This window comes from Archocentrus centrarchus, unplaced genomic scaffold, assembly GCF_007364275.1.
Source record: "Archocentrus centrarchus isolate MPI-CPG fArcCen1 unplaced genomic scaffold, fArcCen1 scaffold_32_ctg1, whole genome shotgun sequence".
NCBI classification, from domain to species: domain Eukaryota; kingdom Metazoa; phylum Chordata; class Actinopteri; order Cichliformes; family Cichlidae; genus Archocentrus; species Archocentrus centrarchus.
This window is the reverse complement of record NW_022060260.1, coordinates 1000869-1021465: the sequence shown is the minus strand read 5'-3', so window position 1 is coordinate 1021465 and position 20597 is coordinate 1000869. Positions and strand designations below refer to the sequence as shown.

General features: G+C 45.8%; 1 protein-coding gene across 6 annotated transcripts in view; it reads left to right on the top strand.

The window, feature by feature from the left end:
• The window catches only part of znf536 (zinc finger protein 536), a 206650-nt gene that overhangs the window by 93808 nt on the left and 92245 nt on the right, over window positions 1–20597 (top strand). For all 6 annotated transcript variants that reach the window (XM_030724132.1, XM_030724136.1, XM_030724131.1 and 3 more), the window contains one exon: window positions 13980–16276. In XM_030724132.1, coding sequence (XP_030579992.1) covers window positions 13981–16276 — 2296 coding nt within the window. In that variant the 5' untranslated portion in view covers window position 13980. The remainder of the gene's footprint in view (window positions 1–13979; window positions 16277–20597) is intronic.

Genomic DNA, 20597 nt, shown 5'->3' with positions numbered 1-20597 from the left:
AGTTCCAGCTGACCCCCCCCCCAGCAAACAGAGGAGGCCTTACTTTAAACCTCATTTCATTCCAAGTGAAGAAGAAGAGGAAGAGCAAAGCAGCAGTTTCCAGTGGAAACACTGAGAGTGCTTCAGATGCTCTGTGGACTGTTGTTTAATGGTTCCTGGTTAAAGGAGACATTTGTTCTTCCAACCTTCCCTCATATTGTATTCCTGCTGTCAAGCTCTGAACTCACAGCCAGCAGCTCAGATTTCCTTTGGAAAGATGGATAATGCTGCTGCATTTTGTCAGGGATACTAATGGAGGCCGTTGAGTGTGGATTGTTGCTGGTTGATTAGGTTTCTATCAATAGATGTGACAGTGTGTCTGTGGGTGTGATAGGTAAACTGTGTTTGGTATGCCCAGCCACCGACATGTAGAACAACAGAGCTGGGTTCCTATTGTCTCGTGCAGCTCTATAGGGGTTAGCTGGCACTGCGTATGCACAGATGTATCTCACATCATTGTTGTTATTTACCAGTGGTAAGCTACAACTCAAGAAAACGTCTGCGTGTTCTGATTTATTCATCCAGACAGTGGATTTACGCGGAGACGCTGAAAAGCAGGATCTTTTCTGCACAGAACAACGGGCAATTTATTATTCATAAAAGCTAATGCATTGTTTCTGTTGCTTTATATCTTTTTTTTTGGTTCTGTTACTCTGCCACCCCCCACCCCGCCGAGAGGGCGAGCCGAATTCTCTCAGGCAAATGTTGGCAGTTAAATGTCTGTGTTGAAATGAGAAGTTTGAAAGACTATCTCTGCATATATGTGTGTAAACTGATTTAAATCGCTCTTTGAGCCCTACAGAATGGTGCTTTAAATGTTAAATGGGGGTTGAAGCCTGCCTGAACTAATTTGTAGGGCTTTGCACCATGTTGACATTTAAATGTGATAAGAATAGCAAACTGTACCGCCGACCTATTTTGAAGATGCTTTCGGAATACATTCACATCAGCTGTGGCCTATAATTAATAAAAAAAGACAGGCCTCCCTTGCTCCAGATTTGATTATAATACAACCTTATAAACACACCAGGGATAGATGAGAGGAGACGAAGAAGAAGAAGAACTAGGGGAGGGAATGAAAGAGAAGAATAACAGGAATAAAAACAAGAGAAATGATGGAGGCAGGAATTAAGAGGGAGGTGGATTGCGAACACCTGGTCTTTGAGGCAGATTGCGTTGGCTGGCTGCTGTGCTATCACATTACTCTGATCCTGCCTCTCTTGTTTGTCAGAGAATTGAGAGAAAGAGAGAGAGAGAGAGAGAGTAGGTGGGGGTGGTGGGGTCTGCAAAATCAGCATGCAAATAACACCACATTGTTAACTTAATCAGATGCAGGGGAGAAAATATGGAGAGGGATGGAAGGAGTGTGGAGGGCAGAGGGGAGGAGGGGGGCACTGCCAGAGAGGTGAGGCAGAAAGAAAGGGGGTAGGGGGTGGGGGGGGAGGGGGGGTGGCAGAGGGCACGCAGATTATAACTACCCTCAGCTCCGCCTCCCACCGCTGCCCACATCCAACGCCCTGGGGCTGCTCCCCAACCCGCCGAGGCCACTGTGTGTGCGCGCGCGTGTGTGTGTGTGTGTGTGTGTGTGTGTGTGTGTGTGTGTGTGTGCGTGTGCGTGTGTGTGTATGCTGCAGCCTCCTCAGTACCCCCATCAAAGCAGTTAGCAACTGGCTGTTATGCTAGCTCTCTGTGGCCTGGCAGCTGGTGTCCGACAGTGTGATCCGTGCCCACAGATATGCTCACATTCAGAACAGCTCCATTAACACCGCTGTTAGATTTTAGAAAACCTTTGAACCTCCCAGGCCACCGCTGACCTGTTCAGGGTTCGGGTTATGTTCGTACCCCTGTATTTGGAGTCTGTTTGGCATAGCCAGAGGGAACTCTTACAGCAGCAGCCTGCATTCACACATTCATACGAGCACTTTTTTCTAAATCTAAGCGCTTTCACACACATTCACACACATTCACACTCCGATGAATACATCGGGACCAGCTCAGGGTTCAGTATCTTCTCCAAGGATCCTTTGGCATGCAGACCAATGCAGCTAATACTTGGTGGTGACCTGCTGGATGTTCAGAGGATAAGTAAGCATGTGTTAGGATACAGAAAAACACATTCACCATATCATCCCTGCATGTTATTCTCTGTCATATGGACTCGACCCACTGAGCGGCAGATGTCCATGGAAGTTGTTTTGAGGGTTTTATCTGCTTTGGTCAAACAATGAGAGGTGACGATGAGTCTTAAGAGGCTGTTACAAAGGCTTGAATTCAGCCCATGAACTCCAGTTTCCTGCTGACTAACAGAAATCTGAGGAGTCCACAGTCCAGGGCAGCCATTAAAATCACTCAGGTTTGGTTGAAAAGTGAAAGTTTAGCAAGTTTGTGTAAGTTCTCAGTCACACAGTCTCAGTTTTTAGGTCCAGAGCAGTCCTGCTCCCTTCATCTCAAGTGATTAAGAAAGTCTAGCAGAGGTGTCGGTGGCACCGAGCTGCAGCTACATCAGCAGGGAGGAGGGTCGGTGTGTGAAGAGATCACAGAGACGTCCCATCATGTTTCAGACACATTTAGACAGAAACACACCCAAACTCATGGCAGAGCAAGCGTCTCGAAAAGTCACTTTGAGCGTATTTTAAACAAGTGTGTGTGGGTGTGTGTGTATGCAGCTGCCGCACTGCACAGGGTAAGTTTTAATAAAGGGAATTAATTCATACTGTTCATACTTTGTACTTCAGAGAGGTCATTTTTCATTATAAACATCCAGTGTCTTAATGAACTTAGCCCCCCACCAGAGTGCAGAAATATGTGTGTGTGTGTGTGTTTAATGAGTGTGTGTGTGTTTTTAATGAGTGTGTGTACTGTAGCCTTTGTTGTGGAAGATAAGTCGGTGACAGAGCTGAAGGTCAAGCAGGGCAGAGAAGAATGAGGAAAATGCAGCGTTGGGCTGGACAGACAGACGGGTGGGTGGGCGGGTGGATGGATGGATGGATGGATGGATGGATGGATGGATGGATGGATGGACAGACGGATGAATGGACGGATGGATGGATGGATGCATGGATGGACGGATGGACGGATGGATGGATGCATGGATGGATGAATGAATGGATGGATGGATGGATGGATAGATGGACGGATGGATGGATGCATGGATGGATGAATGAATGGATGGATGGATAGATGGACGGATGCATGGATGGATGAATGAATGGATGGATGGATAGATGGACGGATGGATGGATAGACAGACGGACGGATGGATGGACGGATGATGTATGAATGGATAGATGGATGGATGATGGATGGATGGACAGACGAATGGATGATGGATGGATGGACGGACGGATGATGGATGGATGAATGGGTGTATGATTGGATGGATGGATAGATGGATGGACGGACGGACGGATGGATGGATGATGTAGACGGATGGATGGATGGATGATGGATGGACGGATGATGGATGGATGGATGATGGATGGACGGATGATGGATGGACAGACGGATGGATGGATGGATGGATGATGGATGATGGATGGATGGATGGATGGATGATGGATGGACGGATGATGGATGGACGGATGATGGATGGACAGACGGATGGATGATGGATGGACGGATGATGGATGGACAGACGGATGATGGACGGATGATGGATGGACAGACGGATGGATGATGGATGGATGGCTCCTGATGGACTTTGCTGTGCATCAAAGCTCAGATGTTGGATGAAGCTGTCTCACTCTGATTAAAGGCTCCTGTGTGTTTTTGGAGTTCTCTGTGATCAGCAGGAAAGCAGCTGTTGTGTTTTTGCAGCTTTAACTGAGCAGTTTTCCTGAGCTGACCAAACAAGTGAAAATGAAACAACAAAAACTGTTAATGCTGCCTGTCATGTTTGAAAAGCTTCATTTCAACTTTGTATTTACACTAATAATTATATGAAGCAAAAGTTGTGATTATGTACTCATGTCGATATAATTGTTGCCTATATTTAGTTATTTTCTGCAACTAATAATCTGCCCATCCATCGACTGAGTTAGTCATACTTTGTTTAGCGATACATTTGTGTTATCATTTTGAAGTTATCTCCTGACTCCAGGTGCTTTTCTTCATGTTAGTTCAGGTTCTGAGGTTCTCTAATATTTTCCCCTGGTTGGAAAATTGAGACTTATCTTTGAAGCGATGTAAGGGCAAAGTGTTCATACACACACACTGAGCTCTGTGCATTTACTGTGAGCACCCAGGTGTGTGTGTGCGTGTGTGTGTGTGTGTGTGTGTGTGTAACAGTGGTTTTGTAGGTCCAGTTCACAGAGAGGCCTGCAGAAGAAAAAAGCCTCTCTCCTCTGAGGTTTCACCCAACTTCCTGCTTTAATCACAGCATCCTTTCACTGAGTCACTGGCATACGATGCAAACGCTGCCTCACTGGCATCTCTCTTCCTCTTGACTCTTTTTCTCTTTATCAGCCTTTTGCTGCTTTTATTTCCTTCTGTAAACCTTTTCATCCCTCTCCACTCCCCTAAACCCCATCTCTAATCTTAAGAGCAGTCAGCACTTTGTTTTTCTGATAAAGTCTGATAGATAAACATGCTCTCTTATGTCCCCGAGGCCCTCCGCCCTCTCTCCCGAGAGCACACCCCTCTAAAGCACTTCCTCTGCTACAATTAGTCTGTAATAAATACACCCTGGCCTTAAAGTACAAATACACACTCCCTCTCTGTCTTTGCTTTTATATTAAGTGCCACATTAGCTCGCTGCACATATCTGAATTTAAAGGAGAGAAGCCGACGCCGAGCTGCTGAGCTGAGCTTTTTTTCTCTCTCTCGTTCCTCGGTCTCACCAACAGTGCGTGAGAACAAAAGCAGTTATAAGGCCACTAAGAGATATTGTAACATATGCAGAGAATTGCAAGCATTTCCACTCAAGTCTCAGCTTCCTGATGGCTTTGATAAGATTAGTTTGCTTTCTAAACAGGAAACGTGCTACTTAAAGACAACAAGACGCAGCACAGGCTGCAGAATAAGTTTCTTCTTCTCAGAAAGTTTGCTTCTTCACGCTCACCGGCAGAAAGACGGAGAGGAGAGACTTTATCAAAGTGATGGAATAAAGAGAGATTAACACGGTCATATTAAAAAGACATGCAGCAGTTTCAATATTTAAAATCCCATTTGCTTCGACAGAGAGCTTTTTCATTCAAGAGGCATATGGCAGCAGTACCTGTATCCATCAGCCTCTCTCTTATCTCCCTCAAAGAAAAAGAAAAGGGGGGAGGGGGGACACACTTTCAAACAGACATTCAGACATTGAAGAATCATTCAATATCGCAGCATGATGTCAAATAATTTACCTGACTCGCTTCCTGTAAATGAGTGCTGCTAATTAGCCATAGACTTTTGTTCCACTTGAAAAAAGCAGGAGAAAGTTCCCAAACTCCCAACAGCAGAGAAGCTGTGAAACAGATATGTTGCATGTTGAGGTGGGTCCTTCCTGCAAACACGCTCAGTGCGTGCACGCTATAGGATCAGTCGGCTCGAAGGCACAATCTACCTCCCCATGTATGCACACACAGCTCTCGGTAAATAGTCGAGAGTGCAGAAAAGATCCTTCTTCTCTTAATTAGCTGTGTAACAATTAAAGTCTCCTCTTAGTAAATTGAACCTTTGTCTCCCTTGCCTCCCTCGTTGGATTTCAGCACCTGTCACAACAACCCCTCCCTTTACCACCACCTCTATTACCTCCACAGCCACCCCCTCCACTGGAGTCATTATGCAAAACTCCACCAGAAAGCGCCCAGCATGAGTGGAAGAAAACAGCAATTATTTCTGATATTCTGTTATTTAGGCCGTATTGACATTCAGCTACTTTCTCTTCCTCTCTGTTTGTCTCTTCCTCGCCGCCGTCACCTGAAAATCACAGAGAGCCTCAACGCCACCGTCTATTAGTCTCAATCCTGAATCATGCAGGTCATCACTGCCGCACCCCGAAATGTGACCTACCACATTTCTGTGTGTGTGTGTGTGTGTGTGTGTGTGTGTGTGTGTGTGTGTGTGTGTGTAAAAACTGAAGTGCATCACAGAGAGTGGCCAGTGATGTAAGCTGTGACAGATACACTGCGGTCATTGTCTCTCTGTCCTCTTTCTAACCATGCGTGAGCGCTCTACACTGCCATGTTTGTTGTTCAACACACACACACACACACACACACACACACACACACACATACACACACATACACACACACACACACACACACACACATACACACACACACACACACACACTCATACTGAACTGTGCCCTGGTTTTTCTGACTGATTTGACAGGAAGAAGAGCTTTGTCACCAGACACAGAGCAGACCACACCGCACAGGTACATTACTGAACATTTTGAACCTCAGCTGAGGGCCTTGTTGATCTGAGGGCCTCTTTTCTTTTCTGTGGTTTATGTAAGAACACATTCAGACCACAGCCCATGTAGAACCGGCACAGGCTGAAGCTGCCCTCCAAGTCCATGCATGAAAATGAGCCTGTGTGGTGAAGTCTGGCGCAGTTACACGGTGGACCACAGTGTTCATATTCAGTAACATGTACTGTCCCCTTTTTTAATTATCTATCCATCCGTTTTAGTCAACTTATCCATTCAGGGTCGGTGGGGGTGGGGGTGGGGGGCTGCAGCCTATCGCAGCTGTCACAGGGTGAAAGGCAGGTACAGGTTGGCAATCTATCGCGGCGCTAACACCATTTTTAATTAATAAAACACAAATTTAAACCTGCTGGTTTACAAAGAGAACTGAGTCCAGTTGAAGTGCAGTAAATGTGATTTATCGTATACACTTTTGGTCAAAATTGGATTCAGTGATCTGTACAAATAAGAAAGCTTTCTGCAGCAGGTGGGTGGAGCTTATGTCCCCTCTCTATGACATCATGCAGGTCCAAGCGTAGAAAAAACTGTGAGGTTTTGGCTCCCAGGGATTTCTGTTCATACAATGACCTCATTATTAGAAACTCTTCCAGAGGAAGAGGAGGTCTGTGACAGGAAGTAAGGAGGAGGAGAGATCCAGCTCACAAACACGTTTCATTAAATCAGCTCTTCCTGATGTGAAAGGCTGATATTCAGCAGGAGGACAAAAACCTTGTGCTGTGAGCGCAGAACAATCAGCGGCGTTAAAGCAGGATTGATGCGGCCTAACATGAGAATCGTTTTCACATCATTTACTACATTTTCATGTTTTGTTTTTCTCCCTCCTCTAACTGTACCCACCCACTGCTTAGTGAGTGTTTGACACTGTTAATCCCGTGCTCATCGCCCGCCTTTGTTCACTGCTGCGGGGGTCCGACCATGCCACTGTGACCTCTATTGTAGCTCGCTCAGGAGGGGAGAGGTGTTCACACACACACACACACACACACACACACACACACACACACACACACACACACACACACACACACACACACACACACAGACATCTGCAGGTCATCATCATCATAGTGGGAATAATACCAGGGATGGTTATCATAAAGGGAGGCTTTGAGCTCCCGGCCGTCTTGGGAAGACGATTTGGCCGGCCCGGAACAATGAACTGTGGGAATCCGCTTGTTCTGCATTGATCTTCCTCCCATGGCATCCCCTGCAAGGCTGTCAGAGCACCGGACGGATAAAAAGACCCACAACATTTTTCTTTCTCTGCCTCCCGCTCCCTCCCGGTGTCTTTCTTTTCTCGCTGTCAGGAGGGCTCCCCCTGATCAGCAGGGATGAGCTGAAAGTTGAACTACCTGTTGACAGGACCTCTTAAACAGCCCTCTGTGACATATTGTGCAGTGAAAGAGGGAAAGGCAGAGGCTCCTGTTCATTTATGTTTGTCACAGATCTATTGAGCCTGCTCTCAGGATCGTGTTCATCCACTGTTATTCGTGTGATTCTTATAGGTTTAAAGAGTTTTACTCACATACACGTACTGTGCTCTGGAATAGCAGCTGCAGCTAGCAGGCTAACCTCCGCCGGCTCTCTGACGCTGTCTCTGTAAATCCTGTGGGTCACAGTTTGTGTCCTCATGTGGAGTTTGTGTTTGTGTCTGTGTGGTGCTGGGAGCCGCTCCTTAAGTGACATTAGTGGACTCCGTTAGTGAGCTAACATTAGCTGGTGTAGCTCAGGGATGAGGCTGGGAGAGGAGTAAACCTCACGGTCTTTGGATTTTAGTGGGAAGTTTGTCCTTGACACAGAATTTGTATTTTCCTGCAGTGGCTCTCAAATCTTCGCTCGTATTCATAAGGAAAAATATGAGTGAAGGATTTCAGATTTAGATGGGACCTCATGTGCGACTCTCTTCTTTTCTTGGATCCGGTTTCGAGGCTTCCCGTCCCCTCCTGGGTCTCGGTCCTGGCCCGTTGGCCTCTGGTGGAGTTTGGCGTGAATCTGACAGGTGTTGTGTGACTGTTTCGGTGTGCAGTTGAGTGCAGAGTGTTTTCGCCTCATTACAGAAAGTAATAATGCAGTGAAGGCAAAGTGCGGGAGTGAGGAAGGAAAACAAGGCAGCTTTTTTATTGGATTAATTAGACATCTTGCAAAGACCACCTGCAATAGAACAAAACACGAGCCGGGAACAAACTCATATCTGCAAAGCTCTAACTCGAACCGAACCATCTTTTGCCAAGAGGTAATTGATCTTTGAAAAGATGAGGAAGCTCTGTTTGTACTTTGAAAATACACTTAGAGCTTTTTAATGAACCCGGCCGTCCCTGCTGCTCGTCTAATCACTAAATATTTAGCATGTGAGTGTCTGAGTCGGTGGAACATATGGTAAATACCCACATTGTCCCTCCAACATCAGAATGCTGTCGCTGCAGCCCCCCTGTCTCATTAATGATTTGGTGCAAATATGATTGAATTCAGCACATTGTGAATAATGATTGATTTGTTTAATGCAATGAATTTGTTCATTAGGACTTAATGAGGTATTGCATTGTGATTAGTCGATGGGTTTTGTGTCGATAAATGCCAAAATAACAAAGTAAAGTCCAACTAATGGCTTTTCGATCCCCCCCTTCTTGTCTTAAATGTCAGCCGAAAGTTTTCTGACAAAACTCGAGCCTGACGGCAAATTCACGAAGAAGACTGTGACTTATGTTTATTTTAATATGAATTTATAATAGGCAGCAATTCCTAATGCTGAAAGTGGCCTTTCATATGCAATAATTTATATGGTTACAATTAGAGAGGAGCACATTTAAATCCTGTATGCATTTATGATGCATGCTACCATTGATAAGAAAGAAATGAACTGAGCACATTTAAATGGTGACTGTAATATACTTCCATTGTGTCACAGATACCACTTATAATTAAGCTGAGGATTGAAGAGAAACCAAGTGAAATCAGTTTGTGTGAATGTGCAGAGGATTTGCTGTGTTTATGAGTGCACGTGGTGCCTTGCTGAATATTAAACCACAAACAACAAGTGAACCGTCGTGAGAAAATGCTAAAGGAAGTCTTTGTGGTTTTAGAGGTATCAGAGGAGCCAATAGTTTTAATGAGGCAGCATTGCTGCACATGCCAGGAAATGATAAGGTTGTACAGGTTAGAATAACGGCACACATACTGTAAGAGTACAAAGCTGATACAGCTGGTGTTCGTAACGGAGTCTGCAGCGAGGCGTTCGAGGGACAAAGTGGCCCCAAGTCTTTCCCCGGGATGGCTGGTAAGAATGACAAACCTGAGTTATCTTCTCAAAGCATAATGCTGCTGAGCTGCGCCTCCTGCACCAACACTGTGCAAGAATAAGAGTGAAGATTTGGTCAGAACAGAGGGAGCTGTTGATGTGAAGTCTGCGGGCAGCCATTTGATAATGCCAGCTGAGCTGCAACATACTCACCGTGTCTTTTAGAGGGCACTCGCATATTGAATTGTTGTCTGTAGTCAAAGGCTTGTGTTTGACTGCGCGTCTCTGCCTGTGTGTCTACGTCTCGCACACCGCCCTCAAATTCCCCCGCATGTGTGTTGATGTGAGCAGAGGGGGGATGTCACATAAGAAATGTCCTTTTTAATCAGGGGAAAAAATATAAAATGACTCGGGAGCAAGGCGAGCATATTAATGTGCCTCATTTGCATACGCTCGTCAGCCAGGATACGTTTATAAAAAACACAAACTGGATTCGTCAGTTCATTTCACATTATTCCATTGTCTATCTGCCTTTGTTATATGTTAAAGATAAAGGCAGAAATCAAATTGAAGAAAAGGGCAAGCTGCTATCTCCCCAAATGAGCAACAGCTCATCAGCCTAGTTTAAATCACAGATTTCTATTCCAAAAGGCAGCCGCTTCTGTAAAAAGGGCCCATTCAAATAAGGTCTTCTCCAATATATGCACGGCTGCTGATGGAAGATGGGGTGTCACATAAATACAATTTAAAACCACAAGTCATTTAAAGCAGTCTAACAAAGTTTGATCCTTCCCGGCACAGAAATGGACACATATACAGAGAACACAGCGTGTGTGCAGCAAAACCCTTATGGTGACAAATTAAAGGAAAAACACCTTTTTGTCCTCAGCAAACGCTGCCCGCTCCGCTCTCAGCCGAAACAGCATCTGCTCTACGCTTGCGTGGAAAAGGCCTTCTTCCTGTCTTAAACTTTCACAATATAAATTTAGTTTTTATATAGACTGTAAAAGATGGACATGGGACTTTCTGGGCTGAAGCGTTTCAAAGCCTCAGTGGCAGCGTTTTGGTCACCACGATGAAGTATTTGGACGAGAGAGCTGTCGGGTAATGCTAGCTAGCTTCGTTAGCACAGACCGTACGGGAGCATCACTCACACACAGTTACCTGATAATCAGTAGCAGCCAATGAATTCCTCGAATCTCACTCAGCAAACTGGAGCTCCGCGTTCTTGGATGGTCTGTTGGTGCAATGAAGCCACAGCAGCCATATTATTGGTCAGATAATTGCATTAAAAATGCTCCAAAAGGCTCCAACAGCACAAACATGCTCCAGAGGTCCAGTTCAGGGACTCCAGTTAGCTGAGGTGAAGCCTAGCAGACAGCTAGCAGCTACAGCCGCCTGTGTCGCCATCCACCTGTCAGTCAAAGAGGCCACGCCCCTAATAATGCAAACTTTATTTAAACAGGTGAGTTATAAAAACGTCCTCCCCCCGTACAGCTGTTACAAAGGAGGAAATTATCTACAGAGACCAAAGCAGTTCCTTTATCAGGCTGTAAACATGCTGGAAAGCTTTAACATGGGATTCTGTGGGGACTGACTCACTGCTGCCTCTGCTGGACTGCAGAGGAACTGCAGATTTGGGGCTGTTGTTTTTCAGGTCAGGAGGCCGATGATTTTATTAGTTATGAAAAAGAATATTTGTTTATATTTGGAGATTGGAGATTTGGAGATTTATATTTCCATTTTTCTACAGAACTCCTGTGATATCTAATTGTGTCATTTTTTTAAACCAAAAAACTTAATTATTCAACAAATGTTGAATAAAGTCACAAAAATTTAGTGTATGTTAGAATTGTGTTATATATTATTATTCACACTACTATGTCATTATGTATTTCTTGTGCTCCAGTTACCAGTATGACTTTAATTGAAGTTTTCTTCATCAGTTTTATGTTTTTAAGGGAAAAATCCACAGAGAGGCAACAATCTACAGGAAAACATGCAGATTACATTTCTAACACTATTGTTGACCTGATCTTTTTTCGGCATGATTCAGGTCGTATAAGATGTGTGCTGCTCTGAGTGCTGCACACGAGCCTGTAGAACAGAACATAGCCATTATATTCTTAATGAATTCAGGCGCATTGCTTTATGATACTTGTGGGGAGAAATAAGGAGAATTCAAAGGGCAGCCCACAAGTGTCACATTCCTTTACGCACAAGTGGAAAGTGACCACAGTGTTTAATTCATGTCAGCAAGATAAGAATCCACCATCGACAGTGTGTTGGAGGGGTCTGTGGTACAAGCAGAACAGGCAGCCCTTATGTCCTACTGGGAGGGGTGGGGGGTGTTTCAAATGGACAAAGAAGCCGAGCAGGGGGTCGTGTGGTCTGTGCTTCAGAAATGTACGGGACAGTAGGTGGAGGAGGAGAAGAAGGATGTTGGTGTGGATGCCCTTTGCTCCTGCATTGACCACAGAGTGCGTTTAACGACTCTTTCTGAAATGACACCTAATGCTGCTCCTTTACTCACCTCTCCATGAAAGGAATTTTTGATGATTATAATCACACATTAAGTCCAGTGGCTGCCGCTGTTACCAGGCAGCATACTAATCAGCTTAATGAGATATTATACAATATTTTGTTGACCAAAGCAGAACCACAGTCATTGTTTTGGAGGGTTTGACCCCTGCGAGCAGCCAGGAAGTGCGTACATAGATGTTTATACCCCTCCATCTGGAGCGCAGATGGATGTGCATTAAAACCAGTGCTGTTGTTTTTTTGTTTTTTTTTTTTAGTTATGTATTCACTGATGTTACACATATGGAATAAAAACACTTGCAATGACGGTACAACGTGGTCTGAAAACTGTGACATATTTCATACAGCCACCCACAAGCCAGCAGCAAAAAAAGAGAGCTGCTACCTTCAGACTCGTGCTCTTCTGTATCTCATTTTCAGTGTTGTACTATGCAAAGCTTTTTTCAGCACAGCCAAGTGTTATTTTCTCCATCCTGGAAACTGCAGAGAGGTAGAGCACGGAAGACAGGCAGGCAGAACGAGAACTGGAGAAAGAGAAAGAAGCAAAGCGATTCACATCAAATGTAATACGGCTCTTTAATGGAATATTGCCCCAAGACAAGTGTCGTGGCACCGAGATAAGAATGTTGTGTTTACTGGAGTAACCCCTTGGTTTTAAGTGCTATTGTTAATATCATAATTGTAGTATTGCGGTGGCTTCCCGACAATGCAGTTGCTCCATTTCATTAAGGCGTGTAATTGGAGGAATTCTGATAGGATGGGCACAAGTAGCTTAATTATACACTGCTCACTGTGTTTACAGAGTAATTATTCCATCCAAAATGGCTTTACATTTTGAAAAAGTTCTGAGGAGTCGCAGCATCCCTCCAGGCCTCCGGTGCTGACAGTTCACACTGGTGTTTTATTTCACCAAAGTTGGTGCGTCCCAGAATTAAAGAGGACCTATTCCTCTCATTCTCAGCCCCATTTTGTTATCCTTGGACTCTGCTACAGTGGCTTAACGTGGCTTGCAGTTCAGAATAATCTGTCTTTATCTGATACTGTGTCTCTGTGACATCATACAGATCCAAAAGTAGAAAAAAAACTGTGGTGAACTGAGCGTTTGCCTCACATGGATTGTGTACACTGATCCCGTTATTAGAAACTTTGGCCATGCTTAGCCCCTTAACTGGCAAGGGCCCGGTGACGGGCCGTTTGTAGTCCCTTTTATATGGCAGGCTAGACCCTCCCATTTTTATTGACACGTCATTCGGCCAATCATGTAACTGGCTGCACCAAATCACCTGACAAAGCTACGTGACGCCCTCTGAGTATTATTGGCTCTGGGAAACCCATTTCTTAACATGATTGGCCGAATGAGGTGTCAGTCAAAATGGGCGGGTCTAGCCTGCCATATAAATGCACTTCATTCGGCCCGCGGACCAGACGCAGCCGATTAATAGGCTATGAAATGGGTTGTTCAGAGCCAGTAATAACCAGAGGGTGTTATGTAGTTGTTTCAGGTGATTTTATTTGCTGCCAGTTAAGGGGTTAATATGACTGACCACCACTGGAACAGGAAGACACATGACGGGAACCATCACAACAGGACCAACTTACACACACATTGTTCCCAAACATGCTTGGCCTCTACACAGTATCTTCAGTGTCTTTGTGCCTGACTTTTCAGTATTTGTTAAATATTTTGATTTCAAAAGCTAAATTATTTCTAATATGGTCCCTTGTTTATTTCTGCTTTTACAGGATGGAGGACTCTAGTTTGTGTCTTGGTGTATCGTCAGCGGTGCCTGACGCCGAAGCCCACCTGAGCAATGCTGTACTAAACGGCCGTTACCCAATCAGTCAAAAGCTTCACCAGCTTACCGCCCAGTTAGGACACGCCTTTCCCGACCTGCACCGCCCACAGCAGATTCCCGAAGAAAAGGCAGCTACGCCTTTGGATGAAAAGACACACCACGCAGCCCTGGCCAGTCAACCGATCAGCAGCCAGATGGCTCTGCTAGCCAATCAGCTCAACCGAGACATAGACGCAGGGGCGCTGAGTGGGTTAAATGGGCGTGTTGACCTGCAGCAGTTTCTCAATGGGCAGAACTTGGGCATCATGTCCCAGATGAATGACATCGAAGATGACGCTCGCAAGAATAGGAAGTATCCGTGCCCACTGTGTGGCAAGCGCTTCCGTTTTAACAGCATCCTATCACTACACATGCGCACACACACAGGAGAGAAGCCATTCAAGTGCCCCTACTGCGACCACAGAGCGGCTCAAAAGGGCAACCTGAAGATCCATCTCCGTACCCACAAGCTGGGGAACCTGGGAAAGGGCCGTGGCCGTGTTCGAGAAGAGAACAGGCTGCTGCATGAGCTTGAGGAGAGGGCCATCCTAAGGGACAAGCAGATGAGAGGGAGTGGCAGTCTCCTCCAGACAGCTCAAACACCCCATCTGGGCCTCAACAGCAGCTCAAACACCCATCAGCAGCAGTTGGGTTCCGCCTGTGCCCCCACCCATGCCTCCGGGATTGCTACACCTGACACAGTTTCGCAGCCTTCTTCCTCACCCAAGCCGGCCGGCGCCCAGGACGAACAGTCCCTGAACCCCACCGTAGGCTTCCGTTGCACCTTCTGCAAAGGGAAGTTCAAGAAGCGTGAGGAGCTTGACCGTCATATCCGCATTCTCCACAAGCCCTACAAGTGCACTCTGTGCGAGTTCGCTGCCTCCCACGAAGAAGAGCTGATAAGCCATGTGGAGAAGGCCCACATCACAGCCGAGACCACACAGGGCCAAGGTTCTGGTGGAGCCGGGGGAATGCAGATGGCCACCGAGTTTCGCTGTGAGGTTTGTGGCCAGGTGTTCAGCCAAGCTTGGTTCCTCAAGGGCCACATGCGAAAGCACAAGGAATCCTTTGAACACTGCTGCCAAATCTGTGGCCGTCGCTTCAAGGAACCCTGGTTCCTCAAGAACCACATGAAGGTGCATCTGAACAAGCTGGCCATCAAGAGCAAGCCACCCCAGCCCAGTGAGCAGGACATGGCCGCCGTCAATAGCATGAGCAATCTGGCTCAGGAAGCCCATGCCAACCTTTATTCCCGCTACATTTCCTGTCTTCAGGGAGGCTTCCTTTCACCAGACAAACAGGGCCTGAGTGAGCAGCACCAGATGCTGGCTAAAGCAGGGATAGCCATGAAGGAAAAGGAGATGTTAGGAAAGCTGCTTGGACCAATGGCAGGTGCAATGGGCCACGGGCTGGGTGAAAACGAGAAGCGCTCGCTCCTTGGTTGTCTCAACCTTGTTCCACCACTCAAGTCGAGTTGCATGGAGCGCCTCCAGGCAGCCGCGAAGGTGGCAGAGATGGACTCTCTCAATAGCTACCAAGCCTGGCAGATAATGGCTCGTGGCATGGCTATGGACAGGGCTTTCATGCCCAAGGATCAGCAGCAGCACCAGCACCATATAACCCCAGGGCAGGAAGATGAGATGGGTGGTGCAGGGTCCTTGGCTTCCTTCTCAAAGGATAAACAAGACTACTCCTTGATTGCTTCCAGTGATAGCTCCAAGCAGAAGCAGCTCTCCGAGGCCCTGCAGGGATCCAAGGCCTCCGGTGGAGCAGTGATGTCTATGAAGGAGGATGGAAGAGGCTTTGACAGCCACCGTGACCTCATGTCTCACCATGGTAGTGCTGAGGCTCCTGGAGCCCTGGCCGGCTTGGGAAGCCCAAACATTGACTACAGCCTCTCCAGCCTGTCCGGCCTGAAGGAGAAGCCTTCAGAGTGCCCAGACTGTGGACGAGTCTTCAGAACCTACCATCAAATGGTTGTCCATTCGCGAATCCACGGTAAAGACAGGAGAGGCATTGACGAAGCACTTCAGCAAGGACTGGATGAACGTCGTGGATCAGCCAGCGACCCAGAGTCCCAGTCCATCAGTCGGTCCACCACTCCTGGTTCATCCAACGTGACAGAGGAGAGCGGCGTTGGCGGGGGGCATTCCCAGACAGGAAGCATCCAGGATGACAGCCCCCATCCCTCCTCACCATCTTCAGGTAAGAAAACCAATTAGAGAATGAACTAGCAGGGCAGTGAAAGCGAGTGTCCTCCATGTCTTTTAAAGAAAGTGATCTAGATCTGCATAAAATTTGAAGGGTTCTTCTTTTCCTGTGTGCTCCACCAAGTTTCATGAAATTTAATTTCAGGCTTTTTAACACATAAACAAACAGCAGTGATCACAAGCCCTGTCCTCCACATTGACTCCTGCCCAAAGGAGGTATGACTCTGTTTTGGTTAGTTTATGGCTCAAAGGATCCAAAATTTGACAGACATGAGTTTATTTTATTTTTTTTAAAGCTGCTGAAATCTAGAAAAGGATGGGAAAACATCCAGAATTACATGAAGCAGATGATCTTTGAACCCTGCTGTACCATGTAAACCCATCGACCTGCTCGTGTGTCCTGTCACAAACGGGTGCAGGAGTCTCTTAGACCACTTGATTCGCAGTGTCTTTCCTGCCCCCGTTTTATTGCAGTATTACTGGCCTATTGCTTACCCGATCTTATCCTTTGTGCTAAAGTATAATGATTCACATTATGGATACTAGTATTTAATAGGAAGCCAGCACATGAACACAGTCACCATGACATCAGCCGCTGGTTGGCACAGTCCTGCCGAGTGTTTTCAGTGTCTTGGAGACACTGACACTGGGGGGGGCGGTAGACACTCGTCACGCTCGTTGTGATTCTAGTGGGACCGTCATTTCCAAATAAGCATCACGTTTTGTTCAGTAAGTCCTGAAACCAGCAACTGAGACCATAAACCCAGCAGAGGTCAGCTGAGCAGGAGGCTCATTTTCTTGCAGATTTCTATACCATCAGACTTCAGAGGAGGCGCCCCCTGGTGGACGTTAGAGAGAAGGCAGGTTGAAGTCACTTAAAGCCCCGGCCTCACTTTTGTCCATCTTTATGTACAGTCTGTGTTAATACCTGGGCCACACACACAGTGTACCTTTATTGAATTTCATTGTCATGTTCACATACATTTTTTTCTGCTGGCCTGTAATGTCTCACATTACTGTGTAGTCCTGTCGTTTCGACCATTTACATTAAGTAAAGACTCCAAAGGACGCCATCATTCCTGCTCGCAGGTTAGCAGTCTGGCTCCCTGTGGAACATGAGTAAAGACTGGGAGCGCGGGGACAAGCTCGTTTTAACCACAGTGATTAATAAACGTCTTTAATAAACACATTGGAGACGAGCGAGCCCCTCCCCATTCCCTACCCAGCAAACACAGGCCGGCCGGGCCCAGATAAGTGTATGTTTAGTGGGATTAAGGGAGGCTCATTGCTAATGATTACACAAGTTTTTAAAGGTAACTTTTGGTTGCTCCTCAGGGCACTACGCTGGCGTTAAGAAGCGTGTGCAGTAATTAGGTCACGAATATGCGATAATCAGTCGGTTTAAGCTAAACAAGACACTAATTAAAGATATACATATAAAGCAGGTCAAAAAAATTAGCGAGCTTCATTTGCAGAAGCAAGGATGTGCTTTTAAGTCTTTTGAGAGAAAATATAAATATATATAAATATAAATCAGAGTGGCTTAGCTTAAGGCTGTAAGCAACTTAATTCCACCAGTGGAGACGAAATTGTTTATTTATTCACAGAGGCATGAAGTCCTTATCGTGCCCGTGTAGTGTGATGGGTTTGAACATGGGACAGGCTATGTTTATTTTAATCTAAGAAATAATAACAGACAACCCCCCACCCCAATTAGGAATTAATGAAAATGAGAGTGAGATAAAAACCTATTTTCTTTATAGAGACTATTAAACATAACACTTTCTCAACAGGGTGGGGGTGTAGCGGATGTAATTATCTTCTGAATTTTAATGCTGGAAGTTTCTCCCGCTCTCTCTCTCTCTCCGTCCCCGCATCTCTGTCTCTTTTGACTCGAGCACTTTGAATCTGATGAGTACAGCTTGTGGCATTTCAGCAACTTCAGAGGTGCTGTATGCAAAATGAATAAATACACAAATTCAAATAATAAAACTCATCATATTTACCACCAAATGGAGAACAAAGGGCTGCATTAGATTTAGATGAGTGGTTAAATCTTGCCCTGGGGGCGCCACCTTTGGAGAACGAGGGGAGGATTAAAGACAAAAATATATGTAGCAAAATAAATGAAAATAGTGCACGTTGCTGTTTGTGTGTCTGCGAACAGAGACACGAGCACGGCCACGTTTAAAGGCTGAGCTGCGCGGAGAGAATAAAGCACGCTGTGATGTGGACAGATGGAGTTTGTACTGAAAGTGAATTTCAGAAGGAAACAGGTTTGACATTGAAAATGCTTTAACAGTGCTTGTTTTGCCACTTCCTGTTTTTTAATAATGAGCAGCAAAACTTGACTTGTCGCTGTTCACAACTTACACAATATGATGCACGTTTGGAGCTCGGGGACTCTCGAATTAGAAGCTTTGATGTGTGAGAAAAATGTGTCTGAGTCTCATGTGGAGAAAGGTGTCATGCTTCTCCACTGCATGCGTGTTTGTTGCGTGTGTGTGGGGGGTGGAGTGCTTTGTAGTGTGTGTGCATATCACTCCTGAGCAGTGAACAGGATGCCGTACTGTACCATTGTGTTAATATCTGAGGTTTTAAAAGCAGAGCTCGTGATTCTCTCTCTGTGTGTACCTGCGAGTGTGAGCCTGTGTGCGTGTTAGCCTCTACCCCGCCACCTACCCACAGCAATTTTGAGTTAAACTTAAATTATAGTAATCAACAATAACATCTCAACTGTGAAAGAAGGTCAGCTCTGGCACTTTTGTCTTTGAGACGGCACTTGTTTAAAAGCAGTGAGTGAAGTGTGGAAGAAAAAGAGCAGAAAAACAAAAGCCTTTGTCAGAGATGTCCTTTAAAGACCTTCCTTATTAAACACAGCTCTGCAGCACACCTTCAGCATGTTCTTTATTGAATATTTTTGAAGGAAAACAAAGAGGTAATTACATATATGCCCATCACTATCTTTTTTTTAATTTTTTTGTTTGGTTATCCTTGCACTGACTTCCCGCTATTGTTTCCTGTGATGATCGGGCCTCAGAGAAGCTGTGTGGGGAGGAAACGCCGCGCGGTAATCGTGTTAGGAAGCCTCAGCAACAGGTAGAGCTGCCACGCACACAAGTTAGCATATCCACAAGGACCCAGCGCCACGAACGGCACCACCTCTTTTCTTCTCTCTACCAGCATAGAAAATTCTCATTTTGCACGATAGTGTCGCCGCAGTAAATGCAGCTGAATGTGTAGAAAATTGGCTTTGCTGCGTGCATGTAGGCCTAAAGCTGCACAAGTCCTCCGCAACCTTCCCAGTACCCCCGAAACCCAACTCCCACCTCTTCTCTCCTGGCTCTAAAAGACTGCACGCACTCCCTCTGGCTCTTTCTTCCTCCTTCTCCCTCTCTGGAGAATCCCCCATGTCTTCATTTTTTTTTTTTTTTTGCGTTTTAACATGGCAGGGATTAGCCGGCATATCCCTGGTCTTACCACGGCTCAAACAAGCAGGCAAAATGCTCGCTCCATACAAATTGAAATTGGATTTGCCAACTTGATGCCTTAGGTTATAAAGCGTGGATATTCATCTAATTGCGACAGTACAATGGGGGCGTAATTACACATGCAGACAAACTGTTAGAGTGTAATTACTGTGCCATTAAAACAGGAATAAAGTCGAGTTGAACAAGATCCAGACCACTGTGAATATGAATGGCAGATGTAGCTAGCTGATATTAGAGAAGGTGTTGGCAGAATTAAGGAGGAGGCATCTTTGATGACTTACATGGAGATCCATTAAAACTGGAATGCTAAAAATGGAGGGATTAAAGGGAAAATGGAGCAGCTCCAGGTTGTTCAGAAGGTCCTCAGGTGCTCTGACTCCATGATGGAGTCCAAACCTGTGTGGCTCAGCTGAAGCAGCAGCTCAGAGCTGAGCGGTGTCCCACCGTCGTACGCTATCGGACGTTATAATAATAATAATAAGAATTATTGAAAAATGTACTCCACTTGGTGATCAGGAGAAAAAATAAGTAAGAACTGTGACAAACATCCAAAACTATTTCAAAATAATTTTCTTTCAGAAATCGGGTTATTGAGGAAAACATTAGGATGCTTTCACTGGCCCAGGCCCAGCATACAGGCTGGCTTGTTGGGCCACAGCTGCACACATCAGACACGACAGTACGGAAACGGACCTGGAGCCTGCACTGAGCATGCTCAGTACGGAAACGGACCTGGAGCCTGCACTGAGCATGCTCAGTACGGAAACGGACCTGGAGCCTGCACTGAGCATGCTCAGTCTGCTGCTGGAGCTCCATTTTTTTTTT